We start from the raw sequence: 20,263 nt of genomic DNA, 5'->3' as shown, positions 1-20,263 counted from the left end.
GTAGTTACAGGAACTCATCTAATGATTTAAGTTTAAAATTAGGGCTACAGCAACTATAGTATTCGTAAGCTAAATCTAACTGCATTTTACCATAAACATTTGCCCTAGTGTAGGGGTGCTAAACCCCGTTTCAACAGATCTACCTTCCTGCCAAGCAGGGCTGGACTGGGGCAAAAAAAATCGGCCCTGGCATTTTGGGCCAAAGCGGCCCACTAAATTCAATCTAAATGCTATCTATCTATGCATGTCCCATATTTTTATCAACTTATATTCTATAAAACACAAAAGCCATATTCATGGAATAAACAAATAAATAAATAAACACAAACTTTAATCTCAATTTAATTTCTGTATACTGTCCATAAAGATATTTGTTGAGTTCTAAAAAATACTCTATTCATTCATTTATTTTTCTTCGCTTAAGTCCCTTATTTATCAGGGGTTGCTGCAGTGGAATGAACTGCCAACTATTCCAGCATGTTTTATGCAGCAGATGCCTTTCCAGCCACAACCCAATATTAGAAAACACCCATACACAATCATTTACACACACTCATACACTACAGCCAATTCAGCTTATTCAATACACTATTCACTCAGCCTATATTCAATAATAAACATAACAAAAACTGCCTGCTAATGCATGGGTAAATCTTCAAAGGGAACAGTGTTACATTTTAACCTCTTTCACCTCATCCAGCTTGCTGTTTCTAAACAATGAAAACATAATATAAGTCAAATTTGTTTTATTTTGATATTATGATTAACAGACACCAAACAGCCTTGTGTAGCTGCATATTTATATGAGCATCATCTTCACTCTGCATATTTATAACAAAACAGGGCTTAAATATAACTGTCTCCTTTCATTTCCATTGAAAAGAATGAACTTTACCCTGTCTCTTTTGCAGAATATCAGTTTTAATAACCAATAATGGCCATTATAACAGTATAACGTACATTAAATTTCTCTGCGCCTCCCTTGCATTTCTTCTCTCTGACTCTCGACTATTTTGACAAATACACACAAACGACGCACGCTCACACGGAGTCCAAAATAGGAGTTTGTGATTGGGCCAGCCCAATGTCAAAACAGAAATGAGCCAATGGGCTGCAGAGTGTCACATGGGCCGGCCCGGTGTGTCTGTCCAGGAAAAAAAGCATCTACTTTCAGAGTCACAGATCACAGCAGCGTCAATTAATAGGGCAGAAAAAAAAAAACAAGCTGCTAAGCTTTTTATGGGCCAATCGGATCATAAGACAATGATCAGCCCAGCCCAAAAAGTACATCGGCCCACCGGAAAAGTGCCCGGTCTGCCAGATGGCCAGTCCGTCCCTGCTGCCAAGTATGTTACAACCCATAATCAAACACCTACCTTATGTCAAAAGGAAAACAAGATTTTGTTTGTTTCTGAGTTTCTGAGAAATAAAGGGTTGCACTTTAAGAGCATTAATGGAGCAAAGAAATAAAAATATCAAGTATCACTCAGTTCATGAAATAAAATTTAGGTTTCTTAGAATAACAAACTCGTACTAGTGGACCTCCTACAGTAGTCATAGTCATGACCATGTCCACCGTGACCACCATGACCATGTCCGTGACCATCATGTCCACCACTTGCTGATATCAGCAGGGTTGAGTTCAGTAACATCACTGAAAAACACACACCAAAGAACTGATTAAGACACCCGTTTACTGCTAAACACATTCACATTGTAATTAAAACAAAACTTGAGCCACAGGGAAACTATTCCCAACACAACAGTGCAGCCAAAAAGTAGATTCACTGAACATCTGCTTGTCAAACATAAAAAGAAACTCAAAGGTGAGCACTAAAAAACTGAGAGAGAACATGATTCTGCTATCATCTGGCACTGTGCATGGCATCTTTACTGATTCGTATTTATAGGCCTCTGGTGTAAGTGGTAATGAGCGACACCTGTGCGCCACACCGGTCTGCAGTCCCACAGAGGACAACAGGAGGAGGAGTGACCAGCGGATACAGGTTTTTTTTTAATTTCCATGTCTATAATTGATAAGGTTGGTAAGGTTTCCATACCATACAGTTGACCAGCCAAACATTAAAGCGCAATTTGCAGCGGTCGCCTGTTTTCCCATTGTAATGGGAGCGATCTACTGCACGCACATTGCTATAAAGACACCACCTGAAGATGAATTTGCACATTAAAATATGACTTATTATATTTTGATTTGATTATATTTTGCACAGACTTATTATGGATTCCTATTTGTCTTTCTCGTGATAAATAGTAGGCAAAATCTGATATGTAGAGGGTAAAAAAAGGAGAATGAGTTCATCAGATGCTGGATTCGAATCGAGTTCATGCTCGAACGTGTCAAAACATGTGTTCAAGTGTCTTACGAGCTGCACCACTGAGACTGTTGAAGGTATTTTACACCTATGAATCACATTATTCCTCTTTTAACTCCACAGTGCGATGTTCACATCCAACTGTGTTAACCGCACCAGCTAAACTCTCCCTACTCTATTTTTTTCTTCTGTTGTTAATTCCGGAGGACAAACTTGCAAATAACACCGTTTTCCTCCGGTCTACCTCCGAAAGCAGCACCTCCAATTCACATTCTGTTCAAAGTTTCTCTTTTTGCTTGCGTTTGCCTTTGCTTTTTCATTGGGTTTTGCCAAAGTAGAGTCATTAGCATATTCATACGGGGGAGGAGGCAGGGAGGGGTTTGTGCTCGTGCATGTTGCACTCAGTTTCACGTTCATTTGGATGTACAAAAGAATATGCGTGAGATTTGGCGTACGCAGTGTTTCATACATCTGAATTTTTTTCTACGTACGCACATTTACAGCTTTGTGAGTACGCAATGTTTTAATATGATTTCCATGCAAGTCTTCATACATGAGGCCCCTGGGATCAGGGGCCTCATGTATCAACGCTGCGTACGCACAAAAACTTTGCGTATGCCAGGTTTCACGCTCAGAATCACTCACGTTTGGATTACTAATGATGAACTGAACGTGGGAATGTGCACAGCTCCACGCCAGCTTTATGGCTGGCGTACGCACATTTTTTGTGCGTGTCTGTTTTATTTCGGACAGGTTTGTTCTTATTATGGACAGGTATCTGATGTTACTGTATATAATACAAAAGAGATCGTACATGAAACCCCTGAGATCAGGACCGGTATTTGATGTTACTGTATATGATATATAAAGTATTTGACACAAAAGCCCTGGGATCGGGACAGGTATCTTAAGTTATAACAGTATTATGGAATCTGAGAGGTATCTTAAGTTAATTTGTTTAATATAACATACCCTGACTTCACATGAAACACCTGCGATCAGGACAGCTACAGTATTTTAAAGTACTGCATATAAAAGGCATTGGACACGAAATCCTTGCGATTACGTACAGGTATCTGAATCAAACGGCTGTTTTCACAATCTGCGCATGATCCGTGACTTATGCAAATTCACAGATAGGCCACGCCCACCTGATGACGTAGTAGCAGTTACTCTGTACTGAAACCCCTGGAAAAAAGTGCCTGCCCTGTTAAAACCCATTTTCAGATCGCAACTTACTGGTTGTAAACGGAAGTTCTAATCATTCTACCGGAAGACATTGGTCACTATGGTGCCCTTCATACAGCAGCCTAGAAAACGGTCTATAATAGTAAAGAGTAGGGCTCTGAATCTACACTGGTCTCACGATTTGGTTCGGTTACAATTATCATGCCAACAATCCGATTTAATTCGATATCTTGGTGCATTGATGATGTTTTCCATACATAATTAGATTTTTTTTTTCAACACTAGAATTTTTTTATTAAATTTTTATAAATATATTTATTTTCATATATTATTTGTAATACAATTTTATTCTTTAATACAGCAGTAAGATATATGAACTGTCGGCCTACCCTGAATTTGACCTGCTCAAAGAAAACACTCTTTTTGAATGTATGAAACAAAACTCCAACACACGCACAGAAGACAACATGACCGTATATAGCAAATAAACTAATGTAAATGTTATCCCGCTTGCTTTTTGAGCGCTGACAGGCAAGGTCTTACACCCCTATGACTGGTTTTTGTCTTCACCTGCTCCAGAGAAAAGCCAATCAATCAACTTTAAAAATAAAAGCGCTGTTAACTGATGGCAGGAAAAACAGCCGCGGTTACAGTCTGTATGCGCATAATACGCTGTTATCACAGGTAATCTGTAATGGACACAGTGGAGAAAACTCACACCACAGGCACGCTCGTGTCAGGATCCTTAAGTATCACTTTAACAGCCAAGAGAAAAAAGTTACCTCCCAAACACGCCAAATGTTTGACAGGTCAAATGACCAAAGTAATAGAGGTAAAAAAAAAAAAAAAAAAAAAAAAAATTCAGATTCAAAGCATTTCTCCATAGTAGTGAAATAGCAGCTTGTATTGTTTCACCTTCATATTAGTAAGAGCGTGATTGAGTCACCCTTTTACATCGTTAGCATATAGCTGCATAAATATTGAAAATAAGACATTAAAAACTAAATATATATATAAAAAAAATAATTTTATTACATATGTTCGTTAATTTGTCAAATTTAACTGCTTTGGCAAAACAAACACCAATAAAAGCTCACAGTTTGGGTAAAAGTTGCTTTTAATTTAAAAAAATAAAAAAAAAACAACAATTGCAACTTCCTTTAAGCTCATACTCTGAGAAATGTAATTGTGTCACTCATTATTTAAATCCAGCCAGTATTCTGTTATCCTAATTTGGTCGGAACAAGCAATCCTCACCAGACAGATCCTACAGCAGTTACAAAAACTCCTTCTCCAATGTTTGACAAGTCAGGACTACAGCAATACAACCTTTGTCAGCTAAAATCTGACTGTATTTTACAACAGGGGTGCTCAACCCTGAACCAAACTTTCTGCAGATTTTAGTTGCAACTCATCAAAACACACCTGCCTTTAATCGAGTGCCGTTTAGGTCATCATTAATTGGTTGAGATGTGATTGAGGGCCGGAGCTTGACTAAATAATGTAAATCTCCAGGAACAGGACTGAGCATCCCTGCCTGAGTAAACCTAATCTGTAGTAACCGGATTCAAAAAAAGACACCTTATAGCAATTTATCAAAAATAAAACCAACCCACTAACTCATTGCATTAAGCATTTATTAAAAAAGTTGAACATCAATATAGGGGAGACGCTGGCAGAGAAATCAGCTCCTACGACCTGCAAGAGAAATGAACCCAAAGCTTAAGGCAAGCGAAAAACTGGTTATGCAGCTTCTTTGCCTAGTATAATAACTTACGCGTGCAGCAGTATTTGACTGCCAGGTACTTGTATGTGCCATAACAGGGATCAGAGAATACACTGTTGGTGGCTGGTACATTGCAGCTCTGACGTCCATCACACCTACACAATGACAATTCATGAAAACCATTTGAATTAGAACGCGACTCAATTCATTCCAGCTGTAGCTACAATATGCTCAAACTGACCCATTAGCAACCAGATATCAGTTAATAAACACAAAGGTCTGTTAAATCCATACCATGATGACACTATGGACAGGGAGCTGGATGAACGGCAGTTGGTATTTCGGATTTCACCTGGTGGACGGTTCTTAATGCAGGTTTTTCTATCTGTACGGCCATAGTTTGCAGCAAGGACCCTGATTTTAGAATATACTACACGGGGAGGAAAAAGCCCATGTAACATTAAAAACAGCAGTATGTTCAAAACTCTAATTTGATGGACTACGACTTCATCTTACCAGGACAGGACAAACGCAGGATAGAGCCCTCACATGCAGTTACAGTGTCTGAGAAATAAAGGGTCACACATTAGAGCATTAATGGAGCAAAGAAATAAAAATGTCAAGCATTACTCAGTTAAAGATATTAAATAAGTTTTTTTAGAACAACAAACTCTTACTAGAGGACCTCCTACAGTAGTCATAGTCATGACGGTGACCATGATCATGTCGACCATGATCATGTCCACCGTGACCATGTTCGTGACCATCATGTCCACCACTTGCTGATATCAGCAGGCTTGAGTTCAGTAAAATCACTGAAAAACAAACAGCAAAGAACTGATTAAGACACTGGTCTACTGCTAATCATATTCACATTGTAATCAACACAAAACTTGAGCCACAGGGAAACTATTCCCAACACAACAGCTAAAAAGTACATTCACTGAACATCTGCTTGTCAAACCCAAAAAGAAACTCACAGGTTAGCAATAAACTGAGAGCAACCATGATTCTGCTGTCGTCTGGCACTGTGCATGTTGTCTTTACTGATTGATATTTATAGGCCGCTGGCGTGAGTGGTAATAAGTGACACCTGTGCGCCACACCTGTCTGCAGTCCCACAGAGGACAACAGGAGGATACAGGTTTTTTTAACAGTTGTGAGAAACACCTAGGCTGCGTTGGAAACCGCATGAGTAGGTACTCAATTTCAATAAGTACTTACTTAACGAGGACTAAAAGAGTAGGCACTCAACAGCCAAATCTCATTGAGTATGAATGGAATCGTATCTCATCTGCCATGTTTTCGTTATCATGTGACTGACGTTAGAAGCGCAACAACTTTAAAGAAATTGCAGGTTTTATAAATCTTGATTTAAAATAATAAATATTTCTTTTTTTAAAGTTCACATGAATTTGTTGTTGTCTTTATTGTTTGTATAACATTTTTCATCCACAAGTAACCTGCTTTAATCTCGGTTGTTTTCCTGACGCAGAAATATTAAACCTTATCATTCTACATTTGTGTGCATACAATCTCATATACTACAAGAAACCCATTACATTTACGTAATTTTTGTTAATTGCAAACAATACAGCCACGTTTTTCAGATCCTGTATGAATTATAAGTTATTTAATTATTAACAATTTTAACAATCCTATAATAATAAATAAGATAACAGGGACAGAAGCACCTCGCATCAGTAACGTGACAAATGTACCTGGTTTTCAACGCCTTTTTCTTATATATATATATATATATATATATATATATATATATATATATATATATATATATATATATATATATATATATATAGCATTCAGATGCAAAAAAAAACTTTCTTTTAAAATTAGCATTTTTCCTCAGCCTCCAATATTTTTTCAGTTGTCACTGTAAAGGCAATGCAAAAACCTTTTTTTTTTTTTTTTGCCATAAAAGTGAATTTACTGAACATACACACCAGAGGTTGCAAAATTTTAGAACAAATGGCATTTAAAGGTTTTTGCATCTGAATATATATATATATATATATATATATATATATATATATATATATATATATATATATATATATATATACCAGAATATATGGAGAATTACTGTAATATTTTATTCTAATGGCATCAATAGTGTGCTATTACTTTCTGTAGGCCATTCAAAGTGATGCATTATTAGTCACTAGACAAATGTAGCCAATGTGAGTACATCTTCATTTTCTGTCAAAATATGAAATAATGTATACATTATAGAAAAATTATCATTTCATTTATTGACCATAAAAGGAAACATTAATATATGATTAAAAGAATGAATAAAAATAACCAAGACAAATAAGTCCACAACACATGAAACAATTAAAGCTTTATTCAAACTTGCTCTAACTGCATGTTCTGCTGCATCTCCGAGCTGGTTCTGCAGATGATCATCAGGTCTTTATCTGTGTTTGTCATCATCATCAGCATCATCCCTTATGCAGTCAGACTAAAACGGGGTTGAGACATGAAGCTGTCCATGCCTGAGAAACCGATTTTGAAGATGAAGAGACCACAGCAACGTCTCTCAGGATCTCGTCCACAGCACTACAGCATCTCCAACATCATCTCCAGCACACTGCTGCGCTTCTTCATCCTCAATGCACACGGCACCAGTCTGACGACATTTTAAATCATGCAAAACAAAGAAGTAATTTTTAAAGACTGATGTCATTTTGTGTTCGAAAATAAAGAAAAATAAATAAATTCCTCATTATCACCTATACTGTACAAATGAACACATAAAACAAATGAATTATCATTTATCAATATTAACATTAGCTAATGTAAACAGTGTCGACAACAGTGAATTCTACATCAGCACAAACACATCACTCACTCAGGTGTCTGTTTAATGTTGTCATTTGCTGATCAAAACACTTCTCATATATTTATGTCAGACATTTAATAATCATCAACTCTACAGTTCACTGTACACTAACGTTAGCTCAACACATGCGATTTAACTCAGGGGGGCTTCTCTTTGCTTTCTAATAACTTACGTTTCAAAGCGTCCGCGTCCCGTTTTCTCTCAATATTATGACGTATCCTCTTCTCCTGCTTCTTTTTCTCCGTGCCGAATGCTGTCCCATGGCCTCCTGGGATAGATAAGTAACCATCTGAGAACACTCTGGAGTCTGGTCTGAAGCAGTAGGGCATCCGGGGATTTCTCACCTACCCTGTTTTGATCACTGAAGTTTCAAATGTACTTCTTTCTTCACGTACTGTTTTCTCCTATTATGTTGTAGGTGAGTATGCACATTTCCAGGCAAAATGAGTATATGTACTCATAATAATATATTTTTTTTATATTTATATTTATATATATATATATATAAGAGGCAGTAGGTAGTGCTGTCGCCTTACAGCAAGAAGGTCGCTGGTTCGAGCCTCTGCTGGGTCAGTTGGCGTTTCTGTGTGGGGTATGCATGTTCTCCCTGCGTTCGCATGGGTTTCCCCAACAGTCCTAAAACATGCGGATGCAGTACAGGTGAATTGAGTAGGCTAAATTGTCTGTAGTGTTTGAGTGTGTGTGGATGTTTCCCAGAGATTGGTTGCAGCTGGAAGGGCGTCTGCTGCGTTAAACACGAGCTGGATAAGTTGCCGGTTGCAAGCCTGGATTAATAAAGGGACTTATCTGAAAAGAAAATGAATAAATGAATAATATTGTAGGCCAGTGGTCCCCAACCCCCTGGCCGCGGACCGGTACCGGTTCGTGGATCAATCAGTTCCGGGCCGCACAAGAATTAATTATCTTTAAGTTGGCAGATAAAGTAGCTGCATTTTAAGCCAAACTGGATTTGTGAGGACGGCGTGTGAACAGAGGCTTATTGGACTTGCATGATATGTGTGTGTGCAGGCGCTCACGGGCTGTTTCACGGGCACATGCAAAGCTTGAAGGTAAACAAACAACGGCTTATCATAAGCATCTTATCGATAATTATTTACACGGTTGGCATTAAGATGAACATATAAACGTTATCTGCCTAATTTCTAGCACCTAAATGTGTCTGGAAAAATATTCAATGGCTTTTATTCTCATAAACCGCGCAGACGTGAATGTGTCTGACTGTCCTCATTGGCTAAAGCAGACGTCTCACGTCAGCACATTCTAGACGTGCACGCTCTCTTTCCGTCAATTTTCAATAGTAAAGAGTAGGGCTCTGAAATCTACACTGGTCTCACGATTTGGTTCAGTTACAATTATCATGCCAACAATCCGATTTAATTCGATAACTTGGTGCATTGATGATGTTTTCCATACATAGATTTTTTTTTTTCAACACTAGAATTTTTTTTATTAAATTTTTATAAATATTTATTTTCATATATTATTTGTAATACAATTTTATTCTTTAATACAGCAGTAAGATATATGAACTGTCGGCCTACCCTGAATTTGACCTGCTCAAAGAAAACACTCTTTTTGAATGTATGAAACAAAACTCCAACACACGCACAGAAGACAACATGACCGTATATAGCAAATAAACTAATGTAAATGTTATCCCGCTTGCTTTTTGAGCGCTGACAGGCAAGGTCTTACACCCCTATGACTGGTCAATGTCTTCACCTGCTCCAGAGAAAAGCCAATCAATCAACTTGAAAATAAAAGCGCTGTTAACTGATGGCAGGAAGAACGGCCGCGCTTACAGTCTGTATGCGCATAATACGCTGTTATCACAGGTAATCTGTAATAGACACAGTGGAGAAAACTCACACCACAGGCACGCTCGTGTCAGGATCCTTAAGTATCACTTTAACAGCCAAGAGAAAAAGTTACCTCCCAACCACGCCAAATGTTTGACAGGTCAAATGACCAAAGTAAGAGAGGTAAAAATCTGATTTATAGCATTTCTCCATAGTAGTGAAATAGCACCTCGTATTGTTTCACCTTCATATTAGTAAGAGCGTGATTAAGTCACCCTTTTACATCGTTAGCATATATCTGCATAAATATTTAAAAGACATTAAGAACTATATATATATAAAAAAAATAATTTTATTACATATGTTTGTTAATTTATGTAAAATTTAACTGCTTTGGCAAAACAAACACCAATAAAAGCTCATAGTTTGGGTAAAAGTTGCTTTTAAAGTTAAAAAAAAATATATATATAAAATAAAAATTGCAACTTCCTTTAAGCTCATACTCTGAGAAATGTAATTGTGTCACTCATTATTTAAATCCAGCCAGTATTCTGTTATCCTAATTTGGTCGGAACAAGCAATCCTCACCAGACAGATCCTACAGCAGTTACAAAAACTCCTTCTCCAATGTTTGACAAGTCAGGACTACAGCAATACAACCTTTGTCAGCTAAAATCTGACTGTATTTTACAACAGGGGTGCTCAACCCTGAACCAAACTTTCTGCAGATTTTAGTTGCAACTCATCAAAACACACCTGCCTTTAATAGAGTGCCGTTTAGGTCATCATTAATTGGTTGAGATGTGATTGAGGGCCGGAACTTGACTAAATCTCCAGGAACAGGTCTGAGCATCCCTGCCTGAGTAAACCTGGGGTCCGTTCTTCGTACGTGGATTATTCAGTTAGCTGGATTTGGATGTTGACGATTTGACACGATCCAGGATCGTTTCGTTCTTCAAAGCTGATCCGAGAGTTGTTGTCATGGCAACAGTTCTGCTTGGTCAAACCTGATCAGAAGCAGGTTCAATTCATATAAACAGCATTAGATCGGCTCAGTTCAAGCAAAGATAGAAAGTATGTTCCGAATTCTGATATTTTCTTACAGTAGTAGTTATGGGAAAATGGTACATATTTTTTAACTATATATATAAAGTTATAGTCATTAATAAAATAAATAAAGTTATACATATTAATAAAACGTATGCAATCTGCACCCTCGAAATGAAAGTACAAAGACTGCCATCTGGTGCAAAGAGAAAACTTATTGATATGAACTTTTTAGATCGCTTTAGTACAAATTGTGTATAATAGAAATGCACAATATGTGACTTTTTTTAAAGCAATAATACATTTATGCAGTCATAAACATGTTTTGATAGTTATTATGCCAGTGATTTGATGCTTCACAAAAGTTGCAGACGCCTTTACCAATATGAAAATGCTTTTGTAAACAACCAGTTATTCTTTACACCGATTAAAAAACGGCTACTATAATAAAGAAAATCTTTTCTAAATGTAGAACTAAATACATTGACTTGCATTGAAATACATGATGAATACTCTTGTCTTGACAAATGAAAGAGTAAAGCCTGCAGCTCACAACAAATGTGTTAGGTTATTGAGTGTCATATTTAACAAACCGTCGACTGCTAATTTGATGTAATTTTGCTCACATGGATAATTGAATATTAATCAGATGATGTCATTACGCTGCTGTGCCGTCAGCCAATCGTTGCATTGCTGATCATGATTTCGAGGATCGATAGATCTGTCCTTCATAACACAAGCAGCGATCTCAGATCAGTTCATCCAGACATTCTAATCTGATTCGCGAACTCGTTTGAAGAACCAAATTAGCGAGAGATCAGTTATCGAGATGAAAAGATCCAGGATCTGCCAAATAATCTTAGATCATTTTAGCGAGGTACGAAGAACAGACCCCTAGTCTGTAGTAACCGGATCCAAAAAAAAAAAAAAAAAAAAAAAAAAAAAAACACCTTATAGCAATTTATCAAAAATAAAAACAACCCACTAACTCTTTGCATTAAGCATTTATTTTAAAAAGTTAAACGTCAATGTAGGGGAGACGCTGGCAGAGAAATCAGACAAAATCAGCTCCTACGACCTGCAAGAGAAATGAACCCAAAGCTTAAGGCAAGCGAAAAACTGGTTATGCAGCTTCTTTGCCTAGTATAACAACTTACGCGTGCAGCAGTATTTGACTGCCAGGTACTTGTATGTGCCATAACAGGGATCAGAGAATACACTGTTGGTGGCTGGTACATTGCAGCTCTGACGTCCATCACACCTACACAATGACAATTCATGAAAACCATTTGAATTAGAACAGGACTCAATTCATTCCAGCTGTAGCTACAATATGCTCAAACTGACCCATTAGCAACCAGATATCAGTTAATAAACACAAAGGTCTGTTAAATCCATACCATGATGACACTATGGACAGGGAGCTGGATGAACGGCAGTTGGTATTTCGGATTTCACCTGGTGGACGGTTCTTAATGCAGGTTTTTCTATCTGTACGGCCATAGTTTGCAGCAAGGACCCTGATTTTAGAATATACTACACGGGGAGGAAAAAGCCCATGTAACATTAAAAACAGCAGTATGTTCAAAACTCTAATTTGATGGACTACGACTTCATCTTACCAGGACAGGACAAACGCAGGATAGAGCCCTCACATGCAGTTACAGTGTCTGAGAAATAAAGCGTCACACATTAGAGCATTAATGGAGCAAAGAAATAAAAATGTCAAGCATTACTCAGTTAAAGATATTAAATAAGTTTTTAGAACAACAAACTCTTACTAGAGGACCTCCTACAGTAGTCATAGTCATGACGGTGACCATGATCATGTCGACCATGATCATGTCCACCGTGACCATGTTCGTGACCATCATGTCCACCACTTGCTGATATCAGCAGGCTTGAGTTCAGTAAAATCACTGAAAAACAAACACCGAAGAACTGATTAAGACACTGGTCTACTGCTAATCATACTCACATTGTAATCAACACAAAACTTGAGCCACAGGGAAACTACTCCCATCACAACAGCTAAAAAGTACATTCACTGAACATCTGCTTGTCAAACCCAAAAAGAAACGCACAGGTTAGCAATAAACTGAGAGCAACCATGATTCTGCTGTCGTCTGGCACTGTGCATGTTGTCTTTACTGATTGATATTTATAGGCTGCTGGCGTGAGTGGTAATAAATGACACCTGTGCGCCACACCGGTCTGCAGTCCCACAGAGGACAACAGGAGGATACAGGTTTTTTTAACAGTTGTGAGAAACACCTAGGCTGCGTTCGAAACCGCATGAGTAGGTACTCAATTTCAATAAGTACTTACTTAACGAGGACTAAAAGAGTAGGCACTCAACAGCCAAATCTCGTTGAGTATGAATAGAATTGTATCTCATCTGCCATGTTTACGTTATCATGTGACTGACGTTAGAAGCGCAACAACTTTAAAGAAATTGCAGGTTTTATAAATCTTGATTTAAAATAATAAATATTTCTTTTTTTAAAGTTCACATGAATTTGTTGTTGTCTTTATTGTTTGTATAACATTTTTCATCCACAAGTAACCTGCTTTAATCTCGGTTGTTTTCCTGACGCAGAAATATTTAACCTTATCATTGTACATTTGTGTGCATACAATCTCATAATACAAGAAACCCATTACATTTACGTAATTTTTGTTAATTGCAAACAATACAGCCACGTTTTTCAGATCCTGTATGAATTATAAGTTATTTAATTATTAACAATTTTAACAATCCTATAATAATAAATAAGATAACAGGGACAGAAGCACCTCGCATCAGTAACGTGACAAATGTACCTGGTTTTCAACGCCTTTTTCTTATATATATATGCAATGCAAAAACCTTTTTTTTTTTTTTGCCATAAAAGTGAATTTACTGAACATACACACCAGAGTTTGCAAAATTTTAGAAAAAATGGCATTTAAAGGTTTTTGCATCTGAATATATATATATATATATATATATAAATATATATATATATATATATATATATATATATATATATATATATATATATATATATATATATATATACCAGAATATATGGAGAATTACTGTAATATTTTATTCTAATGGCATCAATAGTGTGCTATTACTTTCTGTAGGCCATCCAAAGTGATGCATTATTAGTCACTAGACAAATGTAGCCAATGTGAGTACATCTTCATTTTCTGTCAAAATATGAAATAATGTATACATTGTAGAAAAATTATCATTTCATTTATTGACCATAAAAGGAAACATTAATATATGATTAAAAGAATGAATAAAAATAACCAAGACAAATAAGTCCACAACACATGAAACAATTAAAGCTTTATTCAAACTTGCTCTAACTGCATGTTCTGCTGCATCTCCGAGCTGGTTCTGCAGATGATCATCAGGTCTTTATCTGTGTTTGTCATCATCATCAGCATCATCCCTTATGCAGTCAGACTAAAACGGGGTTGAGACATGAAGCTGTCCATGCCTGAGAAACCGATTTTGAAGATGAAGAGACCACAGCAACGTCTCTCAGGATCTCGTCCACAGCACTACAGCATCTCCAACATCATCTCCAGCACACTGCTGCGCTTCTTCATCCGCAATGCACACGGCACCAGTCTGACGACATTTTAAATCATGCAAAACAAAGAAGTCATTTTTAAAGACTGATGTCATTTTGTGTTCGAAAATAAAGAAAAATAAATAAATTCCTCATTATCACCTATACTGTACAAATGAACACATAAAACAAATGAATTATCATTTATCAATATTAACATTAGCTAATGTAAACAGTGTCGACAATAGTGAATTCTACATCAGCACAAACACATCACTCACTCAGGTGTCTGTTTAATGTTGTCATTTGCTGATCAAAACACTTCTCATATATTTATGTCAGACATTTAATAATCATCAACTCTACAGTTCACTGTACACTAACGTTAGCTCAACACATGCGATTTAACTCAGGGGGGCTTCTCTTTGCTTTCTAATAACTTACGTTTCAAAGCGTCCGCATCTCGTTTTCTCTCAATATTATGACGTATCCTCTTCTCCTGCTTCTTTTTCTCCGTGCCGAATGCTGTCCCATGGCCTCCTGGGATAGATAAGTAACCATCTGAGAACACTCTGGAGTCTGGTCTGAAGCAGTAGGGCATCCGGGGATTTCTCACCTACCCTGTTTTGATCACTGAAGTTTCAAATGTACTTCTTTCTTCACGTACTGTTTTCTCCTATTATGTTGTAGGTGAGTATGCACATTTCCAGGCAAAATGAGTATATGTACTCATAATAATATATTTTTTTTATATTTATATTTATATATATATATATATATATATATATAAGAGGCAGTAGGTAGTGCTGTCGCCTTACAGCAAGAAGGTCGCTGGTTCGAGCCTCTGCTGGGTCAGTTGGCGTTTCTGTGTGGGGTATGCATGTTCTCCCTGCGTTCGCATGGGTTTCCCCCACAGTCCTAAAACATGCGGATGCAGTACAGGTGAATTGGGTAGGCTAAATTGTCTGTAGTGTTTGAGTGTGTGTGGATGTTTCCCAGAGATTGGTTGCAGCTGGAAGGGCGTCTGCTGCGTTAAACACGAGCTGGATAAGTTGCCGGTTGCAAGCCTGGATTAATAAAGGGACTTATCTGAAAAGAAAATGAATGAATGAATAATATTGTAGGCCAGTGGTCCCCAACCCCCTGGCCGCGGACCGGTACCGGTTCGTGGATCAATCAGTTCCGGGCCGCACAAGAATTAATTATCTTTAAGTTGGCAGATAAAGTAGCTGCATTTTAAGCCAAACTGGATTTGTGAGGACGGCGTGTGAACAGAGGCTTATTGGACTTGCATGATATGTGTGTGCAGGCGCTCACGGGCTGTTTCACGGGCACATGCAAAGCTTGAAGGTAAACAAACAACGGCTTATCATAAGCATCTTATCGATAATTATTTACACGGTTGGCATTAAGATGAACATATAAACGTTATCTGCCTAATTTCTAGCACCTAAATGTGTCTGGAAAAATATTCAAAGGCTTTTATTCTCATAAACCGCGCAGACGTGAATGTGTCTGACTGTCCTCATTGGCTAAAGCAGACGTCTCACGTCAGCACATTCTAGACGTGCACGCTTTCTTTCCGTCAATTTTCAATAGTAAAGAGTAGGGCTCTGAAATCTACACTGGTCTCACGATTTGGTTCAGTTACAATTATAATGCCAACAATCCAATTTAATTCGATATCTTGGTGCATTGATGATGTTTTCCATACATAGATTTTTTTTTTTTCAACACTAGAATTTTTTTTATTAAATTTTTATAAATATTTTTATTTTCATATATTATTTGTAATACAATTTTATTCTTTAATACAGCAGTAAGATATGAACTGTCGGCCTACCCTGAATTTGACCTGCTCAAAGAAAACACTCTTTTTGAATGTATGAAACAAAACTCCAACACACGCACAGATGACAACATGACCGTATATAGCAAATAAACTAATGTAAATGTTATCCCGCTTGCTTTTTGAGCGCTGACAGGCAAGGTCTTACACCCCTATGACTGGTCATTGTCTTCACCTGCTCCAGAGAAAAGCCAATCAATCAACTTGAAAATAAAAGCGCTGTTAACTGATGGCAGGAAGAACGGCCGCGGTTACAGTCTGTATGCGCATAATACACTGTTATCACAGGTAATCTGTAATAGACACAGTGGAGAAAACTCACACCACAGGCACGCTCGTGTCAGGATCCTTAAGTATCACTTTAACAGCCAAGAGAAAAAGTTACCTCCCAACCACGCCAATTGTTTCACAGGTCAAATGACCAAAGTAAGAGAGGTAAAAATCGGATTTATAGCATTTCTCCATAGTAGTGAAATAGCGCCTCGTATTGTTTCACCTTCATATTAGTAAGAGCGTGATTAAGTCACCCTTTTATATCGTTAGCATATATCTGCATAAATATTTAAAATAAGACATTAAGAACTAAATATATATAAAAAAAATAATTTTATTACATATGTTTGTTAATTTATGTAAAATTTAACTGCTTTGGCAAAACAAACACCAATAAAAGCTCATAGTTTGGGTAAACGTTGCTTTTAAGTTAAAAAAAAATATATAAAATAAAAATTGCAACTTCCTTTAAGCTCATACTCTGAGAAATGTAATTGTGTCACTCATTATTTAAATCCAGCCAGTATTCTGTTATCCTAATTTGGTCGGAACAAGCAATCCTCACCAGACAGATCCTACAGCAGTTACAAAAACTCCTTCTCCAATGTTTGACAAGTCAGGACTACAGCAATACAACCTTTGTCAGCTAAAATCTGACTGTATTTTACAACAGGGGTGCTCAACCCTGAACCAAACTTTCTGCAGATTTTAGTTGCAACTCATCAAAACACACCTGCCTTTAATCGAGTGCCGTTTAGGTCATCATTAATTGGTTGAGATGTGATTGAGGGCCGGAACTTGACTAAATCTCCAGGAACAGGTCTGAGCATCCCTGCCTGAGTAAACCTAGTCTGTAGTAACCGGATCAAAAAAAAAAAAAAAAAAAAAAAAAAAAAAAAAAAAAGACACCTTATAGCAATTTATCAAAAATAAAAACAACCCACTAACTCTTTGCATTAAGCATTTATTTAAAAAAGTTAAACGTCAATGTAGGGGAGACGCTGGCAGAGAAATCAGACAAAATCAGCTCCTACGACCTGCAAGAGAAATGAACCCAAAGCTTAAGGCAAGCGAAAAACTGGTTATGCAGCTTCTTTGCCTAGTATAATAACTTACGCGTGCAGCAGTATTTGACTGCCAGGTACTTGTATGTGCCATAACAGGGATCAGAGAATACACTGTTGGTGGCTGGTACATTGCAGCTCTGACGTCCATCACACCTACACAATGACAATTCATAAAAACCATTTGAATTAGAACGCGACTCAATTCATTCCAGCTGTAGCTACAATATGCTCAAACTGACCCATTAGCAACCAGATATCAGTTAATAAACACAAAGGTCTGTTAAATCCATACCATGATGACACTATGGACAGGGAGCTGGATGAACGGCAGTTGGTATTTCGGATTTCACCTGGTGGACGGTTCTTAATGCAGGTTTTTCTATCTGTACGGCCATAGTTTGCAGCAAGGACCCTGATTTTAGAATATACTACACGGGGAGGAAAAAGCCCATGTAACATTAAAAACAGCAGTATGTTCAAAACTCTAATTTGATGGACTACGACTTCATCTTACCAGGACAGGACAAACGCAGGATAGAGCCCTCACATGCAGTTACAGTGTCTGAGAAATAAAGGGTCACACATTAGAGCATTAATGGAGCAAAGAAATAAAAATGTCAAGCATTACTCAGTTAAAGATATTAAATAAGTTTTTTTTAGAACAAAAAAACTCTTACTAGAGGACCTCCTACAGTAGTCATAGTCATGACGGTGACCATGATCATGTCGACCATGATCATGTCCACCATGACCATGTTCGTGACCATCATGTCCACCACTTGCTGATATCAGCAGGCTTGAGTTCAGTAAAATCACTGAAAAACAAACACCGAAGAACTGATTAAGACACTGGTCTACTGCTAATCATACTCACATTGTAATCAACACAAAACTTGAGCCACAGGGAAACTATTCCCATCACAACAGCTAAAAAGTACATTCACTGAACATCTGCTTGTCAAACCCAAAAAGAAACTCACAGGTTAGCAATAAACTGAGAAAAACCATGATTCTGCTGTCGTCTGGCACTGTGCATGTTGTCTTTACTGATTGATATTTATAGGCTGCTGGCGTGAGTGGTAATAAATGACACCTGTGCACCACACCGGTCTGCATTCCCACAGAGGACAACAGGAGGATACAGGTTTTTTTAACAGTTGTGAGAAACACCTAGGCTGCGTTCGAAACCGCATGAGTAGGTACTCAATTTCAATAAGTACTTACTTAACGAGGACTAAAAGAGTAGGCACTCAACAGCCAAATCTCGTTGAGTATGAATAGAATCGTATCTCATCTGCCATGTTTTCGTTATCATGTGACTGACGTTAGAAGCGCAACAACTTTAAAGAAATTGCAGGTTTTATAAATCTTGATTTAAAATAATAAATATTTCTTTTTTTAAAGTTCACATGAATTTGTTGTTGTCTTTATTGTTTGTATAACATTTTTCATCCACAAGTAACCTGCTTTAATCTCGGTTGTTTTCCTGACGCAGAAATATTTAACCTTATCATTGTACATTTGTGTGCATACAATCTCATAATACAAGAAACCCATTACATTTACGTAATTTTTGTTAATTGCAAACAATACAGCCACGTTTTTCAGATCCTGTATGAATTATAAGTTATTTAATTATTAACAATTTTAACAATCCTATAATAATAAATAAGATAACAGGGACAGAAGCACCTCGCATCAGTAACGTGACAAATGTACCTGGTTTTCAACGCCTTTTTCTTATATATATATATATATATATATATATATATATATATATATATATATATATATATATATATATATATATATAGCATTCAGATGCAAAAAAAAAACTTTCTTTTAAAATTAGCATTTTTCCTCAGCCTCCAATATTTTTTCAGTTGTCACTGTAAAGGCAATGCAAAAACCTTTTTTTTTTTTTTGCCATAAAAGTGAATTTACTGAACATACACACCAGAGGTTGCAAAATTTTAGAACAAATGGCATTTAAAGGTTTTTGCATCTGAATATATATATATATATATATATATATATATATATATATATATATATATATATATATATATATATATATACCAGAATATACGGAGAATTACTGTAATATTTTATTCTAATGGCATCAATAGTGTGCTATTACTTTCTGTAGGCCATCCAAAGTGATGCATTATTAGTCACTAGACAAATGTAGCCAATGTGAGTACATCTTCATTTTCTGTCAAAATATGAAATAATGTATACATTATAGAAAAATTATCATTTCATTTATTGACCATAAAAGGAAACATTAATATATGATTAAAAGAATGAATAAAAATAACCAAGACAAATAAGTCCACAACACATGAAACAATTAAAGCTTTATTCAAACTTGCTCTAACTGCATGTTCTGCTGCATCTCCGAGCTGGTTCTGCAGATGATCATCAGGTCTTTATCTGTGTTTGTCATCATCATCAGCATCATCCCTTATGCAGTGAGACTAAAACGGGGTTGAGACATGAAGCTGTCCATGCCTGAGAAA

The 20,263-nt window shown here is 36.9% G+C and overlaps 4 protein-coding genes across 4 annotated transcripts in view; 1 reads left to right on the top strand and 3 right to left on the bottom strand.

Annotated features, from left to right (window-relative positions):
* The window catches only part of fam20cl (family with sequence similarity 20 member C, like), a 588,191-nt gene that overhangs the window by 283,668 nt on the left and 284,260 nt on the right, over positions 1-20,263 (top strand). The gene's annotated exons all lie outside the window — the stretch shown is intronic.
* On the bottom strand, positions 5,142-6,265 carry si:ch211-226h8.11. The gene is made up of 6 exons (NM_001110386.1): positions 6,228-6,265; positions 5,925-6,062; positions 5,764-5,811; positions 5,542-5,677; positions 5,299-5,402; positions 5,142-5,219 (listed from the first exon to the last, which is right to left on the bottom strand). Exons 1-6 carry the CDS (start codon positions 6,253-6,255, stop codon positions 5,206-5,208), a joined length of 468 nt encoding a protein of 155 aa, NP_001103856.1. The 5' UTR covers positions 6,256-6,265; the 3' UTR covers positions 5,142-5,205.
* LOC147838515 (L-rhamnose-binding lectin ELEL-1-like) lies at positions 11,966-13,116 on the bottom strand. The gene is made up of 6 exons (XM_087304485.1): positions 13,065-13,116; positions 12,762-12,899; positions 12,603-12,650; positions 12,381-12,516; positions 12,138-12,241; positions 11,966-12,058 (listed from the first exon to the last, which is right to left on the bottom strand). The coding sequence occupies exons 1-6, from the start codon at positions 13,090-13,092 to the stop codon at positions 12,045-12,047; spliced, it is 468 nt and encodes a 155-aa protein (XP_087160611.1). The 5' UTR covers positions 13,093-13,116; the 3' UTR covers positions 11,966-12,044.
* On the bottom strand, positions 17,625-18,773 carry zgc:172218. The gene is made up of 6 exons (NM_001110119.2): positions 18,722-18,773; positions 18,419-18,556; positions 18,256-18,303; positions 18,034-18,169; positions 17,791-17,894; positions 17,625-17,711 (listed from the first exon to the last, which is right to left on the bottom strand). Exons 1-6 carry the CDS (start codon positions 18,747-18,749, stop codon positions 17,698-17,700), a joined length of 468 nt encoding a protein of 155 aa, NP_001103589.1. The 5' UTR covers positions 18,750-18,773; the 3' UTR covers positions 17,625-17,697.

This window comes from Danio rerio, chromosome 22 (genome assembly GCF_052040795.2).
Source record: "Danio rerio strain M-AB ecotype USA chromosome 22, GRCz13ab, whole genome shotgun sequence".
Taxonomy (NCBI): domain Eukaryota; kingdom Metazoa; phylum Chordata; class Actinopteri; order Cypriniformes; family Danionidae; genus Danio; species Danio rerio.
This window is presented reverse-complemented; position numbering and strand designations above follow the sequence as displayed.